At 43.2% G+C, this 22,251-nt stretch overlaps 1 protein-coding gene across 4 annotated transcripts in view; it reads left to right on the plus strand.

Annotated features, from left to right (window-relative positions):
• CERS3 (ceramide synthase 3) overlaps nucleotides 1–22,251 on the plus strand; it is a 119,673-nt gene that overhangs the window by 73,107 nt on the left and 24,315 nt on the right. For all 4 annotated transcript variants that reach the window (XM_049614004.1, XM_049614005.1, XM_049614006.1 and 1 more), the window contains 2 exons: nucleotides 1,256–1,362; nucleotides 13,132–13,285. In XM_049614004.1, the coding sequence (XP_049469961.1) occupies nucleotides 1,256–1,362; nucleotides 13,132–13,285 (261 nt within the window). The remainder of the gene's footprint in view (nucleotides 1–1,255; nucleotides 1,363–13,131; nucleotides 13,286–22,251) is intronic.

Below are 22,251 nucleotides of genomic sequence, written 5' to 3' on the forward strand. Positions count from 1 at the left end.
GACTGTAGTTTGCTAAACCCTTTTCTAGATGTAACCAGAAGTCATTTGAAGCTATTTTGAAGCAACTGGCTACTGTTAAAACATCAGATGTGCACAGAATTTTGTTTCTTCTATGCAATTGCAGTTAGACATGTAAATCCCATTCTAAAGGTCTGGATTATTCAGGGCAGCAGATGGCTTAGCAAAAGAAGGATTATGCCAGTTTTCTCATGTATCGCTGTCTGAATGTAGCCATCTCTGTTATATTACCTCCTTCTCTGATCATATCTCGGTAACCCTGCCTGTAAATTAAAACCATATTGGCCATGACTTAAGAATTTTATGCTACTCTGTTGCTTCTAAGCCCTCTAGCCTTTGGTGTACATCCACTGTAAAACAGCTTCACTGTGTTGTTAAAAGGGAGTTAGCTGTTGGGACTGGGAATAAGCACTGGGCTGTCCCTGTCCACCCTCCCCCACCTTATCACTGACACGATAGAACTCCCTGGGTGATTTGGGCAAATCACTTAATGCTTTGTTTTCTGTCCTCAGCTGTAATATGAGAAGTCATATCTACCCCTTAGGGTATATTGTGAAATTTAGCTCATTACTGTTTGGAAATGTTCTGGGGTTCTTAGGTGAAAAAAAAAAAAAAAAAAAAAGAACAGAAGAAAAATGAAATGTCAAACTCAGAGGTCCCTTCGTGAATAAACTATGAGAACAGCTTCATGTTGTTAGTGATCATGAATCATTTCTGATTCACAAGCCATGATCTAACTTGAGGTTGGACGAGCAAGGCCAGTACCTTCCACCAGCTGGGAAGAGGCAGCATGAAGTAGTGGAATGGGGCTCATTTTTTTATATTTTCCAGAGGGTGCCTAGTCCACAGCTTCCTTGAGTAGTTGGTTTTAGTGTTTGTCTTCTTGGGCAAGTTCTATCTGAACCCAGACGTGGTACAACTTTTGCCCCTGTTTAGACCCTCCTAAAGATGGTGCCTATTGATCTTTCAGATTCCTCAAGAGAGTTGGTAGGTCATTTTCTTAGCTCTTTCTTTGCAAGGAAAAATAGCCCCAATATCTATGATCACTCTTACTCAGAAGGTGCCTTTGCCTTCTTCAAGCATCTTCCTGACCCTCTAGTTTTCCACACGTTCAAGTTTGGATCCAGGACCCAACCCTTTAATGGTATCATCGTATCATTTTGTTTATGAATATTTAATTGAAGAATTTTATACTAAATCACTTTATCTGAACGCAGTTGCTTTCTTTTGTTTTCAGTCTGCGAAGATGTTTTCTTATGCTGGATGGAAGCAAACTTGTAACACGCTGTTTTTCATCTTCTCCGCCATATTTTTCATCAGCCGCCTCGTTGTCTTTCCCTTCTGGTGAGTAGACAAGGTGCTGTACCATGACTTTGGTCACTGTGCTGAGGTGGCCTTGGCATGTTGTCGAAGTCAGAGTGTTGCCCTCTTCTCCTTACACTGATGTCCAGTCGTTAGTGCCAAGTTCAGTTGGAAACACTAATGTGAAGGGGCCATTTTTATAAATAATTAAAACAACACCTTCCAGCGTGGAAAAGGCTTATTACAAAAGGAGGTGGGAAATGTGTAACCCAATGGGTAAGCAGCAGCTCTGACTCTATGTTTTGTTTTGTGAATATGGATCTTTGTGATTAACAGCTTTTCCAGTTATTCAGTGAAATATCATTGGCCAATCAGCAGCTCTTTGAAAGAGAGGCATGTTCTATGTTAAAAATAACAGTAATTGTGGTCACCATTAATTGAATGCCAGACACTGGATTAGGCCCTTTGTATAATTTGGCTCTAGTCTATACAACAAATCATAAAGATAGGTATTACCAGTCCTACTTCACAGATGAAGAAAGGGATACTGATTTCATTCTCCATGATCACTGGCCCTAACAAAGTTCTGGATATCTTTTCAATATTGATCGGCTCTCGATCAGCCTGTTGATTTTATTTAGTCAAGGGCAAGGATTGAAGAACTTATATAGTGTCTCCCCTGACAGTCATCCCTTTGACAAGCATACTTTTCCACATGTTGATTGACAGGAACCAGAGGACAAATGTGAGGAAGTCTTTGATGGTTTGGAAGAAAGAACTTATAACCAGCCATAGTTTGGGGCCGGACTAGGAGTTTCAGATCCTCTCAGCAGAAAAGTTAGTGTCATTGAAGATCCTGGGTTGCAGGGGAAGGGGATGGAGACCCACTTCCAGGCCTGGTTCCTAGTGGGTGGACAGCATCCTTGACTAGACCCCAGGGAAGTCTGGTCAGAGAGGTCAAGGGATGCTGCCCTCCCTATGGAAGCCAGCTACAGCTTTAAACATAGACCAATATCTTACTTAGACATTTTCTGGAGAGGAGCAGCAGCATGTGGTAGTTAAGTTCATGGATGCAAGTTGGATGTGGATTCAAATCCTGGCCCCACACTTACTACCTGTGTAATCTTGGACATATTAGATATTTCCTTGTGCCTCAGTTTTCTCATATGTAAAATGTAAGCGTTGTCACAAGACTTAAATAAAATAATACATATAAAATAGTTCAGAATGACATCTGAAACATAGTAAGGACTCAGCAAATGTCAGCTATGTTTGCTGAAGTTATTAATAATTCTCCAAGAATTTGAAGTTTCATCTAGAATCATCTAGGTGATTCATCTAGAATTTTCACCTAGAATCAAATGTGAGATCCATCTTTGAAATACTCTCCTTGGTTGAAGAATCACATTATCCTCACTTTTGCTTTGGTTGAGCAAGTGTGTTTATGAAATTATAATATTGTATGATAGCAATTATTGATAGGATAAGTACTGACTTTCAGGTAACTGTTGACTTACGGCTTTTCAGTGTGAATTTTATGATGCTATAAATCCAGCATTTGTCCATCGATTCCTCTTATTATGTTCCAAAGACACCATGCGTTCCAGTTATCTGTTGCTACATAATAAACCATCTGTACACTTAGTGGCTTAAGACAGTGTTTAAGGAGCTTTTTTTGTAAAGGGCCGTAGAATAACTATTTTAGGATTTAAGGGCTACATATGGTCTCTGTCACATATTATTCTTTGCTTTGTTTTGTTTCTTTTACACCCCTTTAAAAATGTACCAAACCCAGATGATCTCACAGGCTGTAGAAAAACAGGTTGCAGGCCAGATTTTACCACCAGGCCTCAGTTTGCAGACCTCTCTTTTAAAAAAAACAACACTTATTGATTATTATTATTATGACTTATGGGTTTGGGAGTTGACCAACCTCAGCTAGGTGGTTTTCATTTAGAGTCTCTTCATGTGGTTACAGTCAGATGTGGCCAGAATTGGACTCTTCTTAAAGACTTCCACACTCCACATGGTTGAGATAACACACATAGGATCAATTGGTTGATGCTGATGGCTAGTTGGGACCTTGGGTAGGCCTGTCAGCTGGCGTACCCTCCATTGGCCTGACCTCCCCATAGCATGGCAGCCGGATTTCAATAGTGAGCAGCTCATAAGAGAGCTAGGCAGATGCTGTGTCTCCTTTTATAACCCACCTGCAGAAGTACCATCATGCCACGTCCGACCTCTTGTTCTTCATTGGATCCAGGTGACTAAGCTGAGCTCATATTTGAGGGAAGGAAAATTAGACTCCATTTATCCACAGGAGTAGTTTCAAAGAATTTGCGGGGATATTTTAAAAAGCATACACCGTGGAAGCTCTCAGTGCAGGGAACTCTCTGAGAAGCTTCTAAGTGTTGCTGCTGTGGTTGGCTTTTGATTTAGCAATGAAGGACATTAACCTCAGACATTCCCATGATGTCTTAAATCAACAAGCAAGCTTACTCTTGCCCAGAAAACAACCAAACATCATGCTGGGGTTGAGGGATTGTGGAGGTGGTGTGTGAACTTTCCCACATACCCTCGTCTTTAAAAATCCTAGATTTAAGTCATTCCCTTGCCAGCATTTCTGCATTTCAAGGAGAATTAGTTGCATGTATTTGGCATTTTCTTGATCTTGATACTTCGCTGACTTCACCAGCCCACTGCAGAGGGCAGCCAATACCACGGTTTGCTGTCTTCAGGGAGTTGGATTGCAAATAAACCAGTATTAACAGACTTGACTGTAAAAATCGTTTTGCTGGTAAAAATTTTTCTGCGCTGACGTTGACTGGTCCTCATTGGAAGGTTGAGGAAAACTTCACCAAGCTATTGGAAGTTTGGGTGATTGGTTCTTGATGGTTTTTGAAAGAATCAGTTGCAGTGTGTTACTCTAGCTTAAATAGTGTTCCCATCAGCTTGAACGTGTTACACAATCATCTTGCGGTGCCAAAGAGGAAAAGTCAGTTCCTTGTTGTTAGCCTGACTCCAAGCATCTGTCTAAAATGTGTAACTGTAGATTCAATTTTCAAGGATATTTTATTAGTTCAGTTTTGGGGGGGATGGAATTTACTACGGACCAAACAATGTGCAGATGATCGACCTATTTCCAGATTCAGACATTTTTGAGGTGCCGTGGGAGGCAGCTGGCCATCAGTTGCTCTGTTCCTCCCAACTGTTTTTGTTGCACCTTTTGTGGTAAGATGAAGGGCTGAGTGGGGAGAAAGCTGACCCCTCTGAAATGTATCCAGAAACTTTGAGAGAAAGAACTAGAGCTTGTCCATTACACATGTCTTTCCCTTTCTTTCACTTTCCCTACATTTTCCCTAGCCTCAAGCATATTTGCTGTTGTCTGATCGCTTTCTCTTTGTATTAGTACAACTGTGCCTTCTCTTCTCTCCTCCTTTTTTCCGGAATCTTACTTAGCCAGTTCTTACTCAATCAGTGTCAGCAAGAAGTAATTACATTGTTTTTTAAAATACTGTTCCTCTCAACATTAGGCAGGAATTCCAACTGGCCTTGGTCAAATTACTTTAATCTAACTGCCTACTTACCTCATTTGTTTGCATTTTTATTCAAAGCCATTTAAATCTCAGGCTTAGTTTTTTACACTTTATTACCAACTGTTGTTTTAAAATAATGACTTCTAAACTGTTGAATTATTGGATGTACCTATCTATTGGAACAGTATCTGAACACTTCCAGGGAATCAGGCTAGAAAGCCCTTCCTAAGTTCAGGTAAACAACTCCCCTGACTCTCGAAAATTTCCTCCATAAACAACAAGAACAGATAACAATTTAGTCCAGGCTGTTCCAGCTGAAGGAAAGGAGCTCTCTGTCTCAGCTGAAGTTTACAGGTGGTGGTGCCGGCTCACTGCACTTCTCCATTTCTGGAACTCATCACAGCTAGATGTTGTGAGGAATACATGGACGAACAAGACACAGTTCCTACTGTGCAGGAGGTCACGACGGTGGTAGAAGAGATCTTTGTATCAACTACCTCATCTATATATGTGAAGACCATTATATTATGTGATCTGTCTACTGGATGTTCAAAAAAAAATTTCCAACAGTGAGTAATATTCAAATAAGTAACTTCCTGACCTCCAAGGGTCCACATGCTGTGGTAACTTTATATTCCCCATCACTGGCTCACTGGGCTTCAGCCTGCAGCTTTTGGTGATCTGGCTCTCACTGGCATAGAAAAATGGTACTCTGGGAAGCCTCATGTGAAAGGGAATTCTGTGAATGATGTGACAATATAAATACTCAGAATGGCTATCAGAAAGAGGACAGTTTTAAAAAAGACAAGACAAAGCTGAAAGCGTAGAGCAGTGCATTTAGCAGACACTCATCAGAGGGAAACAAGAATAAGGACACAGTGGACCTTTCCCATTGTCATAAGGCCTGGAGCCTCTGTTCTTTTTTTTGTAATGTTAATTTATTTTTGAGAGAGAGAGACAGAGTGCAAGCAGGAGAGGGGCAGAGAGAGAGGGAGGCACAGAATCCCAAGCAGGCTCCAGGCTCTGAGCTGTCAGCACAGAGCCCCACGTGGGGCTTGAACTCACTGACTGTGAGATCATGACCTGAGCCCAAGTCTGGCACTTAACTGTTTAAGCTACCCATGTGCCCCTGGGTACCTCTGGAGCCTCTGTTCTGAATGATAAGGGCAGAGCATGGGTCCAATTGTGCCATGGCGCCATGCCCTCATGGGATGGCGCATAGCCACCAGAGGAAAGGAGGGACTTGTGCAATGCAAGAGTGGCTCTGCTGAAGCTGGGGCCACTCCCTTGAGCCTCTGCTGCAGATGAGTATCTCGGAACTAGACTTTCCAGTTACATACTTTATGAGGGAGACTGTGAATTTCACCGCCTGTGTTTGTTCAGTGTCTCATTCGACAGGGTGCCCTCACTGGAGCTCCTTCCCTCGCACCCCACATGCTTGGCACTTCTGCTGTTCATAAGTTCATAAGGGACAACTACAGCACTCACCCTTCTTCAAATCATGGTATTTTAGAAAAGGGACCTTTTACAGAATTTGGTCATTTATATATTTGGAAATAATTCCAGGCTTACAGGATAATTTCAAGTATGTTACAAAGAGCTTCACTGTATTCACCCAGATTTACTAGTTAGTATTGTGTCCTGTTTGCTTTCTCCTCCCTTCTCTCTCCCCACTGCCCCACCACTCTCAGCGCACACACACACACACACACATGCACACACACAAGCATGTGTGTACATATATATTTTTTCTAAATCATTTGAAAGTTGCAAGCATCATGTCCCTTTATTCTTTCGTTCTTCGGTGCGGATTTCCTAAGAACAGGGAGATCCTTTTACAGAATCACAGGAATAGTTGTCGATTTCAGGAAATGTAGCAATCTACCATCCATGTTTCAGTTTTGTCCATTGATGCAATAATGCCTTTATTGCTTTGTTCCCTCCTCCTGGATCCGGCCCAGGATCACATTTTGCCTTCAGTTGTCATTCCCCCAGGGACAGTTCCTCACCCTTCCCGTGTCTCGTGTCATCAACATTATTGAAGCATTTAGACCCCCCATTTATTTTCCAGGTGAGGGGTTAAGATATTTCTGGGCTCACACAGCTAGTTATGAAAGAACCGAGACAAGAAACAGGACAGTTGAAACTGAGAACAGATATGTTTCAAATTAAATGACTAAACTGGACAGCTAAAAGCAGGCATAATTTGCCTTCCCTAAGTATTTATTAAGTTTTCTTCAACTACGCAGTCACTTTGAAATACAAGACATCCCTGAAATATAAGGTAGGCAATTACTCACCAGTAGAACCAGTATTTGTTATCCTGAAAAGGCTTAGGGCTCGCCCCCGTGATTAGCAGAAGACCTTTCGGTGTGCATTAGGAAAATACAACTTGTGGTGGCTGCCTTATCTAGCCCAGCAAAACCAGCTACTATTTATACCAGCAATGTGATCTTTTCAAGCCACCAAAGCTGCACTGATTGCCGTAGAGTGGAGATGGGAAACAGAACCAAAGCGGGGAAAAGCCAAGGTTCGCAATCCCGGGGCGTGGTACTCCTGCCACCGTTTGGACAGATTAAAGGCGGTGGACGGAACAAAGTGGCTCCAGGAATCCAGGAGCGCAGCGGTCTTGGGGCATCCCCTGTGAAGTGAGAAATTCCATGTAGCCCGGAAGGTAAACAGGCGTTGGCATGCTCATTCATGTGCCAGCACACATGACACACATGTGTTTGGGACAAAACTGAGGAGGACAAAGTGTTTATTTTTCCCTTCCTCCCATTCTTCTTTTAGCAAAGGAGGAGAAGAAATTGGGATTGAGAGACTGGACCATCCTTAGTGAGCACCCTGAGACCAACAGAAGGAGGTCCTGAAAATGTAACCACAGCCCCCAAACCTGCTGTCCCTGGGGCCACGGTGGCCACCCCCTTTGGAGCTCCTCTCCACTTCTGTCCCCTCTGTCCTCCCACAGAGAATGTTCTGGCAGCACAGCGTCCCCACTCCTCTGGAGCTCCTCTCCCTCTCCTGAGTGGCTCCCCCCTCCTCTCCCTAAGCAGAAACTCCAGCCCAGGGAGCTGCACTCCCCTCCCACCCCATAAGCCACCTGTAGTGGGAACGGGTGGGTGGAAAAGCAGTCATCCTCACAACAGTAGTGACAGTAATAGTCCCAGCTACCATTTTTCGAGTGCTTCCTGTATGCTAAGCTCTTCCCATTTGTCAACTCCTCTAACCCTCACGACAGTCTGACAGTCTGACGAGGGGAGTGGTGTTGTTTTGATCTGACAGAAGAAACCATGCCCAGAGCAGTTCTGTAACTCGCTGAAGACAGCAGGAGAGACATGATCCTAATCTACCAGGCTCCAGAGCCCACGCCTTGTCTCTCTCCTCTCTGCAGCTCTCTCAGAAGGCATTTGCATTTTAATGGTAGTCTCCTCCATTTCTAGGACTCCACAGTTTGCAAAGCTGGCTGTGTGTCCCCCTGGAGCCTCCCTGTCACAGGGGTAGGGGGTGACTTCCACCCTGTCCCAGGACCAGGAAGCTCAGTGACATGTGCTCAGGTTATGAGGCAAGAAAACAGCCCCGGAATGGCCTCAGCCCGGGAATCCTCTCTGCTGAGTTTAGTCCTAGCGTATCACTCCCCTTTCTACATCCAGCAAAGCTTCCTGATGCCATGACATGCAAGGCCAACATGAGATGGCTCCATTCAGCTCTCCACTGGCATCTCACACCGCCCCCCTCTAACGGTCCTCTCCCTTAAGCTGCACCGGTCTTGTTTTAGCCCTTGACTTTTCCATGATGCCTCCCACCCGAGGACCCTGTACATGTGGTTCCTTCCAACCAGAACCCTTTTTTCTGTGTCTTCCCTTTAAGAATAGAGAAATAGGGAAATCGCAGGTCAGTCAGAACCCTTTTTCTTTCCTTTGCATGGATCACAATGAGTAACTGCATTATTCACATTCCCTGGTAGAATCTGTAAAGTGGATGCTTTTGAGTAGTTTCCTTTACTGTTTTTGATACTGACAAATCCCTATCGGGGACCTAGTAAGGAGCAAGCCCCTGGAACAGGTGAAGGGAGGGCACAGAGATGAAGACGTACAAGCATCTATTAGTACAAGGCAGGTTGAATGAATCAGGCCAAACGCTCTAAAGGAGGAGGTAGTGGGGGAGCCTAGAGAAATACTATACATTCAGAGGTGATCAGAACAGCACCGAGACTTGTTACAGAGGCTCCCGTGCTTGCTTTGATGGGTGAAAAGAGTTTTAGCTGAAGATGGGAAGGGCGGGGCGCCTGGGTGGTTCAGTCAGTTAGGAATCTGACTTTGGGGCGCCTGGGTGGCTCAGTCGGTTGGGCGGCCGACTTCGGCTCAGGTCATGATCTCTCGGTCCGTGAGTTCAAGCCCCGCGTCGGGCTCTGTGCTGACAGCTCAGAGCCTGGAGCCTGTTTCAGATTCCGTGTCTCCCTCTCTCTGACCCTCCCCCATTCATGCTCAGTCTCTCTCTGTCTCAAAAATAAATAAACGTTAAAAAAGAATCTGACTTCGGCTCAGGTCATGATTTGGCTCAGGTCACCATTTGAACCCCGTGTCAAGCTCTGTGCTGACAGCTTGGAGCCTGGAGCCTGTTTCAGATTCTGTGTCTCCCTCTCTCTCTGCTCCTCCCCTGCTTACTCTCTCTCTCTCTCTCTCTGTCTCTCTCTGTCTCAAAAATAAATAAAACATTTTAAAAAATTAAAAAAATAAAAGGGAACAGGTGAGGACATTCTAAGCTGAGAGAGTACAGAAAAAGGCACACAATTCCCCAAAGATCCAGCAAATCAGAATGACAAAGAGGCTTTCTGTACATTCTTTCCTGAAATCCCTGTGAATGCAGGCCCCAGAATGTGAGCCTTAGCACTTCAGGGATTTGGGTCTGTTTTATTCATTGCTACATTCCTGGCTCCTATGAAGTGCCAAGTAGCACTTTGGTAGGTGCTCAATAAATATTTATTGAATGAATAAAGTAGATAATCATTGCTTCCATTTTACAATTGAGAAAATGCACAGAGAAGTGGATCAAAGTTACATAGAACCAGGATTTTAAGTGGTAGAGCCAGTTATGTTAAGAACATATAGGAGAGGTGCCTGGGTGGCTCAGTCAGTTAAGTGTCCAACTTCAGCTCGGGTCATGATCTCCCAGTCTGTGAGTTCAAGCCCCACGTTGGGCTCTGTGCTAACAGCTTAGAACCTGGAGCCTGCTTCAGATTCTGTGTCTCCCTCTCTCTCTGTCCCTCCCCCACTCATGCTCTGTCTCTGTCTCAAAAATAAACATTAAAAATTAAAAAAAAAAAAAAAAGAACATACGGGAAAATATAGTTTATAATGATGGAGGTGAGAAAGGCCTTTTAAAGTATAACATGGAGGCTACCTATAAAGGCAAAAATTGATAAATTTGGTTACAAAAATATTTTAGAAGCTGATTTGCCACCCCCACCCAAAAAAATAAATAAATAAAAATAAACAAGGTTGAAAGAATCAGACTATGTGATGATATTTAATATGATTTTAAAAATAATGTTGTGCTTGATATGTAAAGAACATTTATGAGCCAACAGAAAAAGTAAACACCCCAATGGAAAAATGGACAGATACCATGAAGAAGCAGTTCACCAATGTATAAATCAAAGTAACCAAATAAAATATAAATATATATACACGTATATTCATTTAACAAGAAGTACAAATGTAACTATAAACAATGTGATGTTTTTGGGGCGCCTGGGTGGCTCAGTCAGTTGAGCGTCCGACTTCGGCTCAGGTCATGATCTCGCGGTCCGTGGGTTCGAGCCCCGCGTCAGGCTCTGTGCTGACAGCTCAGAGCCTGGAGCCTGTTTCGGATTCTGTGTCTCCCTCTTTCTCTGACCCTCCCCTGTTCATGCTCTCTCTCTCTCTGTGTCTCAAAAATAAATAAAATGTTAAAAAAATTAAAAACAAAAAAAAAACAAACAATGTGATGTTCTTTTAGGTAGAGGCTGACAGAGTACAATGTTGCTCAAGATCTAAGGAAGCAGGTACCCTCATACATTGAATGCAAGATTATAAACTGGTATGGTCTTCTAGAAAGCAGTCCTGTAACATATTCTAAAATGTAAAATGAGTATACTTTCTGATTAAGGATTTTAGCCATTCTAATAATCAAATGGTTCTATCAAAATATCTTTACAAGTAATTCTTACAGTATTCTCTATATGTAATGAAACTTTGGAAACAAATAGCTATCAATAAGGGATTAGATAAATTATGATACCTGTAAATAGATTTCTGTGCAGCTGTTTAGAGGATGGCATATAGTAGGGGTTGGCAAACTCTGGCTCACAGGCCAAATCCAGCCCACTGACTATTTTTGTTAATAAAGTTTTATTGGCCCACAGCCACACCCACTAGTTGATATATTTCTACGGCTGCTTTCACACTACAGTGGCAGAGTTGAGTAGTTGTAACTGTAACCAAATGGCCCAGAGGCCTAAATTATTTATTATCCGTCCTTTTACAAAAATGTTTGCTGATCCCTGATATATAGATAGAGTCATTGACATGGAAATCTCTCTGTATCATATCATTTAGTCATAAAAGCAGGATACAAAATCACATGCAGGGGCGCCTGGGTGGCTCAGTCGGTTACGCGTCCTACTTTGGCTCAGGTCATGATCTCGCGGTTTGTGGGTTTGAGCCCTGCATCGGGCTCTGTGCTGACAGCTCAGAGCCTGGAGCCTGCTTCTGATTCTGTGTCTCCCTCTCTCTCTGACCCTCCCCCGTTCATGCTTTGTCTCTGTCTCAAAAATAAATAAACATTAAAAAAAAATTTTAAAAATCACATGCAAAGTGTGTTTCTGTTATATAAAATTATGTGATGATGAGGAAAGGGAAAAAAGACTTAAAGACTTAAAGAATGTATTTTTAGGAGCAATGACTTCAGTTACATTTACCAAAATGTACTGGGTTACCTGTGAGTTGTGAGATTTTAGGTGACTTTTAGTTTCCCTCTTTATATTTTTCTATAATTCCTAAGTGTCTAAAAATGATTGGCATACATAAAATGGATAAATGGCTATTATCTTTGTTATACAGAGTTTAGAGTTCATTTAATTACTTTTTTTTTAATTTGTTTTTTTGTTTGTTTGTTTGTTTTTGAGAGAGACAGAGGAAAATCAGGAGGAGGAACAGAGAGAGAGGGAGACACAGAATCCGAATCAGGCTCCAGGCTCTGAGCTGTCAGTCCAGACCCTGACCTGGGTCTTGAACTCATGAACTGCAAGTTCATGACCTGAGCCAAAATCAGGAGTTGCATACCTTACTGGCTGAGCCAACTAGATGCCTCATGAATAGATTTTTTTAAATTTGTTTTGAGAGAGAGAGAGAAAGAGAGCAAGAGAGAGGGAGAAAGAGAACAAGTGGGGGAGGGGCCGAGAGGGGGGGAGCAGAGGATCTGAAGCTGGCTCTGTGCTGAAAGCAGAGAGCCTGATGCAGGGCTTGAACTCATGAACCATGAGATCATGACCTGAGCCGAAGTCAGATGTTTAACTAACTGAACCACCCAGATGCCCTTAGATTATTTTTATAATTAGAATAATATACTTACAAGTCAACCTATCCAGAAACTCTAAGATCATGGTAGTGTATGAAGTTTGGGAAGGAAACAGGTAGCCCTTCACACTGTAGTTGTATCTGAAGGCACTGTGCATTCTGGGTCATCAAGGGCAGTTCCAATGATGTCCGGGAGTCTGTTCATGAAATCAATAAAGTATTCAGTTCACTTCAGAAAGTGGAAGTAATAGAATCATTGCTTCTTTAAAAGCCTCTCTTATTAGAAAATTTACTTTCATAAAATCCCCCATTCACCTTTGCTGTCAAATAAATGAGATTGTGTTATAAGGCAATTATAACTCCATGTAAACATGCATTACCCTATTTGTTCTACAAATCCCGGGAAGCCTAGTAGGGTTCTGTATGCTCTTCTGTTTGCAAAGAGGAAACCCAGGTACAGAAACTTTGGAGTGGAGGCAGTGTGACAATAAAAATTCCATTTGCTTTAACTTTTCTCCCAAGAGGCAGACTGTATTTTTGTGTGTGTGGCTCGCCAGTGATATAAAAGGTAACGTTAGTATACTGTTTTCCCTTGAGGATTTCCTGGACGTGGTTAGAAATGAATTAAATGTTGTATGCCTTGGGAGAAAAAGTATTTGTTTTCTCACTGAAAATTCACAAGTGCTTTTTAATGAAATACTCTTCTCTGTTTTTTTTAGGATTTTATATTGCACGCTAATCCTTCCTCTGCACTACCTTGAGCCTTTCTTTTCATACATCTTCCTCAACCTCCAGCTCATGGTCCTGCAAGCCCTTCACCTCTACTGGTGTTACTTCATCCTGAAGATGCTCAAAAGATGTATATTCATGAAGGTAAGGGCTGTCTGAGTCTTACTGTTCTTAACGAGTGGATTTCATTGCTAGATTGAAGGTGAGGCCCAGGTGGTGGAACTTTCTAGTTAATTAATAGTTAACCAGAATTCTTTATATTTTCTTGATTTGATCATTATTGATTAAAATGTATCTAAAAGGTAACTATCTTTTCCATTAAGTAGGTCTCTAAGGTGCTTTTTAAAAATTGCTTTTATTAGAAGACAAGTAATTTTTATAAAACTTTTATCCAAATATTGATTGCTTCTTCTTAATTTATTTTTATTTTTATTTTTATTTTTATTTTTATTTATTTGAGAGAGCACAAGCATGAACAGGGGAGAGGGGCAGAGGGAGAGAGACAGAGAAAGAATCCCAAGCAGGCTCCACACTCAGCGCAGAGCCCGATGCGGGGCTCAATCCCACGGCATTGGGACTATGACCCGAGCAGAAATCAAGAGTCAAACCCTCAAACAACTGAGCCACCCAAGTGCCCCTTGGTTGTTGCATTTTAAAGAATGTCCTAATAAGTCTAAATTTGGTCTGGTTTGGGGTAAGCTTTATTGTGAAAGTTGAGTAGTATTTCAGAGCCTTATGGTTACCTTCACTGAACACTCAATTTGCACATAATGCTCTCCCTCTGAGCTTTCTCCTACATCTGAAATATTGTCTCTCATTTGGCTATGCTTTTTCTCTGAAAAAAGCTTCTTCTCTAAGTAATAACAAATTAATAATACATTTTAGACAATAGAAGTTTTTGTTTGTTTGTTTTGAATTCAGTTCTGGGATTTAATCCTAGAACAGGGGTGGGGAAGGCTTCCAAAATGAGTAAGATATGATTACTGCCTTTGGGGAAACAACCCAGCATCTGGGGTGGGGGGCATATTTACCTACTAGTGACCACCTATATTGTGGAAGACAGAAACTAGTTGACTCCAGGGGGGGAACCAGGGAAAGTTTTATTGAATAGACAGAATTTGACTTGAGCCTTTAAGGCAAGTAAAAGAATAAATAAATAAAATAAAATCATAGTTCCTTCTTTGTCTGGAAATCATACTTTAAAAAAAAAAAAAGTTTATTTATTTATTTATTTTGAGGGAGAGAGAGCAGGAGAGGGGCAGAGAGAAAATCTCAAGCAGGCTCTGTGCTGTCTATGCAGAGCCAGATGTGGGGCTTGATCTCACAAACCATGAGATCATGACCTGAACCAAAATCAAGAGTCAGACACTTAAGATTCAGCCACCCAAGTGCCCCTGGAAATCATACTTTTAAGGGAGTTTTAATTAAGGATCTTTCAAGGTGGAAGTTACAGTGGGCCCATTTTTGGTGTCACCATTCATGTGTAGTATGACACTGTATCATCAGAGGGAGTGGCTTGTAATGTAACTGGTATCCTGTCAATTTATCTGATAAGCTCACATTTTGATCAGCCGTTCAATTCATTTGTTTTCCTATTTTAGTAAATGTGCCTCAAAGATTATTGAAGAGTTGACAAATGAAATGAACATTGCGATAATCGACCTCTGGGTTTTCTACCATCTCTTAGCTTCTAGATCTAGACAGAGGTATAGGAACTTGCATCTGGATTAATCTCAAACCAGACTCTGAAAGTAGTGTTTGTTTGCTTAAATAAATTACTGACTTGAACTTGTTTTCTTGAGAGTGGACTCTTTCCCTTAAGTAGGAATGCCCAGGAAAAAACAAACAAACAAACAAACAAACAAACAAACAAACAAACTTTCATCCAAAGATTCTAGTTTATTAATATTCTAAATAGTTTTCTCCTGACCTCTGCAAAAGTTATTTTACCTCTGAGCGACTGATAAAGTTAAAGGGACTGAGATAAGGTTAAGAAGTTGAGTCTTTAGACAATTTGCACATCCAGGGGCTGGAAGGAAGGCAGGCCACTGAACTGAGCCTGTCCCACCACTGAGTCAAGCCTTCCTGGAGTGCCCGTCCCTAGGCAGAAACGGTTCCCTTAATGGCTGGTGAGTGACAATAATTACAGGCCTGGAAGGGATCCAAGCAGAACAAAACTTGGAGACCAGAAGGTACTCTTGTTTGGTTTCAGCATAATTTTTCATATTTCTGACCTCTAATGTGTTGTACCAGGCCTGATTAAAAACCCAGTGCGTTGGGGAGCCGTGGACAGGAATTCCCGATTTCTCATGCTGTACTTTGGAAAAGCTGTTTCCAATTGTGTTTTGACAGCAGTAGTGGAGGCCCCTGCAGCCCTAATCCCTGAAGTTCTTATGACTTCAGCTGGCTTGCATGCACACTCTGTTTTCCATAGCGGTGGCAAAACTGGCTGTGAAATCAGCTTATTCCTCCAAAGCCGTAAAGTGCCTTTTAAAGAATGCTATTTGAAGGCACAGTTGCATTGCAAAGGGGGAGGAGACAGATAAAGGTGGGAGTTGACATTCTTAGAGGAACAACTAACAAGTCAGTTTTCAACTCTATTTAATACGTAGTTAGCATTTAATGTACACCTCAGTTGTTACTAAGGTGACTAATTCTTGGATATTTAAAAAAGGGAATTGCAGAAGTTCTCAGGCCTCTTCAAGTGTCTTTCAAATCTTGTAACAGAGGTTGGGAATTTGTCTTTTTAAGCTTCTAGGCCCTTAATGAGTAGTTTTGAATATGCAAATGAATACGTCATTCAAGGGAACAAACCACACGGGCGTGGAAAGTCACAAAATTGTTTATTAACCTTTTTGTGGCCTCCACGGATTTGCCTGGTAGCCTGGCAAGACAAAAGTGATTATACATCCTAAAAATAGCAATTTTGGAAATATCCATACCTTATTTTCCCTAAATAGTAGGGTCACTGCACGAGTATGACGAATGAAAACCTTCTACCTTTTGCTCCTGTTGTTGAAGACCTTAAAGCAACAGAGGAACCGAAGTGGTTCCTCTAAACTGGGGGGGGGGGGGGTTGTGAGGAACTACCAGCCCACACATCACATTGGGAAGTATGACGGGCTGATACATCCGTCTTGTCATTCTCTTTGCAAACACGAGAAGTGCTTTCAGAGGAAGTTGGAAGGAGGGTGGCATGCTTTCGTTTAGTATTACTTCAGAGAATTTGATCATCCTTCTGGTTTTATTTTCTTCTTTCTAAATATCACACTGGGTGCTGGCCAACTCAAGCATGTCTCTCTGACATCTTAGGCTGGTGCACAGCCAAAATGCAAAGGGAGGAGCATTGCACGCAGCCGTCACAGCCAGGACAGGGCAACCGGCCCCTGGCAACCTGCCCCAGCCATCTTCTCCGGACAGGCAGCGTCTCTTCAGTTCAGAGATGACACTTTATGCGCGGTGAACTCTTTTAGTTAAAGAAAGGAACCCTCTCAGAAATAGGGGAAACTGAGGCCTCGACCAAAGTCACATAGTAAGTTTATGGCAAAGCTGAGACTAGAACGTGGGTCTCTTAACATGTAATACTCTGCCTTTTCTAATTATTGTTGCTTTGAAATAACCAGAAAATTAATTTAAAATACTTGTAGGGGGTAAAAAAATAGTCCATAAAACAACTTGAGTCATCAAGATAATAGAATAAAACTCAGCACGAATCCTTTAACTTGTGCTTGAACATTCTGAAAACATAAGAACATGTTTTGTATTTACTTTTTTAGTTTCAAATCACTTCCTTGTGAAGCAGGCTCTGTGTAGATTCAAATCTCTGCTTTCTCATTTGCTGGCTGTGTGATCTTAGGGATATTACTTCCATCGATTGCCTGAGTTTCTCCACCTATAAAATGGAGGTGGTGATATTAACACCTGCCTTGTAGTATAAAGCCCTTAGAACAGCATCTGGCACATGGCAAGCACATGATAATGTCAGCTACCATTGTCATTACCATTATTACTACTAACTCAGGTTCTTTGTGCCAAGTCATGGAGAGCCTGTGACTTCCAGGTAGCCTGGCACTTGGCTGTCAGTCAAGCCCTCCCTCCCTTCCGCTTAGATAATGCCGCAGCTGAGTCAGGCGTCAGTCCAAGGGCTCCCATGAGCCCTTGCTAAGCTGTCTTCTGCCAGACAACTTTCGGGACTCACATTCTGATGATCCTTTTTGACACACTCCGATATCAGCATGTTGGGGAAGAAATACAAAATTTGTAACATCTAGGAAACCTCTAGGTCTCTTTTCGTGGTAGTTAGCAGTGGATGTAAAACCTGCCCTTTGCTGGACAAGAGGTAAAATATCACAAAGGCTGGCGGTTAAAATAGCGTATTATAAAAATGCTATCAGTTTACATTTCCATAGTTCCAAGTATTTATATAGATTAACTACTTTACCAATCTATTGGGGGCACCTGGGTGGCTCTGTTGGTTAAGTGTCCGACTTTGGCTCAGGCCATGATCTCATGGTCCTTGAGTTCAAGCCCTGCATCAGGTTCTGTACTGGCAGCACGAAGCCTGCTCGGGATTCTCTCTCTCTCCTTCTCTATCTTCCCCTCCCCTGCTTGCATGCACACGCACACACATGCTCCCTCTCTTTCTCTCTCTCTCAAAAATAAATAAACACTAAAAAACACTTTAAAAACCCTACAACAATCTATTGAAGAAGCAACAGTAGAGTTTATAAACTTGTAAAAAGTAACCATGCAAAGTTGCTTGGCTTAAGGAATTTCAAATTTGAATCTTCTTCCACACACTACATTCAGCCGAGCCGTGAAATAGACTTGCAGAACTGGGAGAGACCACTACGCATCCACCAGGACACCATGACCCCCTCCTCAAGTCCTTCCCACTGTACTGCAGTGTACCACTCCCTTGCACATCAGACTATGCTCTGTGTTTCCTAGAGGAAGAGAGGAGGGTGAGTGGCGAAGCTACATGACTTACCCAAGGTCACACGGGAGTGGGGTTCATGCCTGCAAAGCTTGAGACTTCACAGCCCATGTTGCTCATGTGCTGTGCTCTCCTGCCTCTGCAGCAGCTCTGTGTTTGTGAATGTACGTCCTCCTAACATGAGTGATATGTATTTAATATGTGTGTGTTTATATGTATTTCCCTGCATGTGCATTCAGTGGATGTACACTCAGTCCTCACAAATTTCATTATCTTTTTGTTTATTGTTTGGTGAGTTTTAGTAAATGTATAGACCAAGCGGCCAATACTCTATTAAGATGTAGAACATTTGGGGCGCCTGGGTGACTCAGTTGGTTGAGCGTCCAACTTTGGTTCAGATCATGATCTCCTGGTTCGAGGCTCTGGGCTGACAGCTCAGAGCCTGGAGCCTGCTTGAATTCTGTGTCTCCCTCTCTCTCTGCTCCTCCCCCACTCATGCTCTGTCTTTCTCTCCTTCAAAAATAAATAAACATCAAAAAATAATAATAAAAAAGAAAGATGTAGAACATTTCCTTGACCCTATAACGTTCTTAGCGCCTACTTCTGGTCATCACCAATTCCCACATTGGCAGACACTGTTTATTTTGAGAGAGAGAGAGAGAGAGAGAGAGAGAGAGAATCCCAAGCAGGCTCTGTGCTCAGCTCAGAGCCTGACACAGAGTTCGATCCCAGGACTCTGGGATCATGACCTGAGCTGAAATCAAGAGTCGGATGCTCAACTGACTGAGCCACCCAGGCTCCCCAGAAACCACTGTTCTTATTTCTGTCCCCATAGACTAGTTTTGACTTTCTTAAACCTTATATAATTGAAGTTACACAGCATGCTCTTCTCTACTTTCTTTTACTACAAACTTCATAGTCTTATCATGACTTTGCTCACTTGTCATTGTCTCCTTGCCAGTAATCCATGAATTCCTGCTCTTCATAGAGAATGCTCTTTAGAAAATCTCCCTAGGGCTATCCCCATTAGGGGATTCTGTGGCTTGAAACAATCATAAATTTGAGTTTTTAGAAACTTGAAAGTGTGGAATTGTTTAAAGAAATCAGAGTAGAACAGGCAACCATCATGGCTCTAAGATAATCACAGAAGGGAAATGTATCCTGAGAGGACTGTGAGCAAACCCGCCTCTTGCCAGCTCTCTGCCTCCAGCAGGATTCCTGTTGCTTCGCCCTGGACTAGGAGGCCTCGGAACAGATGCCAGGGCAAAACCAGAGCACCTAGGATGGCAGTAGGCACTCAAATCCTGCCTTTCTTTCCCTGTCCAAATATGGCCCTGGATGTTTCCTTGAACAACTGATCATATCTTGCTGAAGTTGAAAAGGAGGTGAGGGATGGGGGAAGATCTAAATAAGAAGAGATAAAAGATGCTCTGACAGCTTTCATACCTGATTTTAAAAACCATTTCACGAAAATGGAATTGAATTTTATATATTCCTGAAAAGAACAGATACTCCATTTAATTAGTAGAGAAGAAGCCACACACACATGCCCATTAGCACATGTACACACAGAGATATCTTATATGGGACTTGAGTTTCTCCTTTTTTATTTTTAGTTTATGTGTTTATTTTGAGAGAGAGAGAGAGAGAAAGCACAAGTGGAGGAGGGGAAGAGAGAAGGGGAGAGAGAATCCCAAGCAGGCTCCATGCTGTCAGCGCAGAGCCCAACGCAGGGCTCAAACTCACAAACCCTGAGATCATGACCTGAGCCGAGATCAAGAGTCAGATGCTTAACTGACTGCACCACCAGGCGCCCCTGGAACTTGAGTTTCTGTTTCCATCAGCCTAGACAAGGAGACAGGAACAATTTATGGCTTGTTAATAAATCTACACACTTACACCAGGATGTGAAAGTACTATTAATGGGCTCTTGGGCCAGAGAGCCTGGTAAAAACAGGGGTAGGGGGGAGAGGTGCACTGTTTCTGTTAATATCCCACAAATCTCTGTGGCCACACCCTCCCTGCGGTCCCCATCCCTCCCCCACCACATAAGTCTCAGAAGAGAGCTTTATGTAACACAAAAGAAACCTTACTCCCGAAGATTCATTCAGTTTATAGATAATGGGTAAAATAAATTAATTTGTACAACATTTTCATTTTGATGTATCACGTGGGCCTTAACATCATGATGCCTTTATCTATGTTCTGTTTGGGGCATAACAGATATGCCATCTGTGGGACCCTGGACTCTCAGTGGGGGCTATTTTCTGCAAATTGTGTCTGCTTGCCACATACGGTGGACTCTGGAAATCCTAAAGAGAGCATCACTGGACACACACACTCTTCCTGTGGTCCCACAGCCCATTTTGCATGCCAGCTCTGAGACTTTCATTTCAGTCAGACCTCAGCCTCAGTGTTGTTCCAAGAGACTTGGGCTTGTATGTACACTTCTATAACATTTTTAGAATTTCCGGAGATGATGGTCATGTCTTTCAAGGGAATGGGGTTGGTTGTTCTCACTCACATGGTTGGATTTGGGACCACCAATCAAATCTCTAGAGCATTCCACCAAGGCCCAGCCGCGGTGGGGTCACAGGCTAAAGTCAGAGCTGATCCTATAGGAGCTATAATGGGTGACTACTTATGTCATGATTTGGTAGGAGCCTCTAAATCTACATGCACATCCCCTCAGAAATCTCCTTTACCCACTTCTCTGGGCACAAGATGATATGAAGAATGTGTGGAAAGTCCAGGCTCTGGGATGACCCCAGGCTCCTGGCTGTCCAGAAGAGAGTAACAGGTAAGGGCAAAGGTCAGCGAAGATGTAGAGGAGATGGAAAACAAACTGCCTGCATTCTGTACCATTCTTGCTTCCCCGACTCAGTTGCGTGTGTGTGTGTGTGTGTGTGTGTGTGTGTGTGAGACCATGCACACATGTGCACATACAGGGGGATTTCAGGGGTGCTGTGGGACTCCACACCCGTGAGGGGATGAAGGGAGCTGAACTGAGCAGAGGTGGTGCTGTTACAGCTAAGGCCTCAGCCAACCCTAGAGAAAACCCTAGAGCTGGGTGGCCCTCCAGAGATGTCCAGTTGTGGCAAAGAGGCTGGACCTCTGTCCCCTGACATTAACCTATCGCTAAATGTGGGCTGCCCTGTGGGGAGGGAGCTTAACTCCAGACAAGGCAACTCTCTTCAACCAAGGATAATACCAGAGAAGGACATTCCTGGAGCCCCCAGGGCTGGGGGTTTAGAACCATGGTTCTGAGGGCCTCCCACCTCTTCCTGCCCCATCCTGAACCTAACAGCAGTCCCCACGAAGAGGACTGCGTGTACCTCTATAGGCAGACTAGGCATCCGAGAGCATGGGCTCCAAACATGTAGAAGTGAAGCCTTGGAGAAGTCATTTATTTATTATTTTACCTTCTGTTTTCTCATTGGGGGTGATAACTGCCCAACCTACTTTACAGGATAAAATGCCAACGTGAATGAGATGGCTCTCTAAACTTCAAGGGGCAGAGAAATCTTTGATTATAACAATTGCAGTACACATTCCATGGTTTCCTAGTCAGTCATTTCCAGTTACTTCCTGTCCCCCACCCCCCACTCGCAAGACACTTGTTTCTCTCATGCCAAAAGTCCTTTCTGAGCTGTGGAAGATCAGTCACCAAGCCCTAGGGCATCCAGGAGGCACTGAAACAGTTTGCTGAAGTGTCTGGTGAGAAAGGGGCACCCACAGGTTTCTGGAGAGGGAAGGTGGGGAGGCTGCAGGAGGCTGAACCCCTAGACACTGCCCTGTGGGGTTTGGAGTCAGGCTGGGCCTTTCTGAGAGCCTTTAGAAATGTGTCGGGTGCCAGGCACTGGAGGTGGCAGGTCTGGTGGCTCTGCGTGTCTCCTCCACTTGTGCCCCGTCACCCCTGGAGAAGGTGGCCCTCCCAGCTCCCACTTTCTACAGGCAGTCCTGGCACTCACACTTGCGTTCCTCCCCAGGAGTGATATGTGTTCTGGAAGCGTCTCTGCAATTGGCAGGTCTGCATCTGTCTCAGGGTTTCTCCACAGTAGCACTGGTGACCCCTGGAACCAGATGATTCTTTGTCATGGGGGCCGTCCTGGGGACTGTACGGTGGTTAGCAGCACCCCTGGCCTCTCCCTGCCAGATGCTGGTAGCAATCCCA

Source organism: Panthera uncia, assembly GCF_023721935.1.
Source record: "Panthera uncia isolate 11264 chromosome B3 unlocalized genomic scaffold, Puncia_PCG_1.0 HiC_scaffold_1, whole genome shotgun sequence".
Taxonomy (NCBI): domain Eukaryota; kingdom Metazoa; phylum Chordata; class Mammalia; order Carnivora; family Felidae; genus Panthera; species Panthera uncia.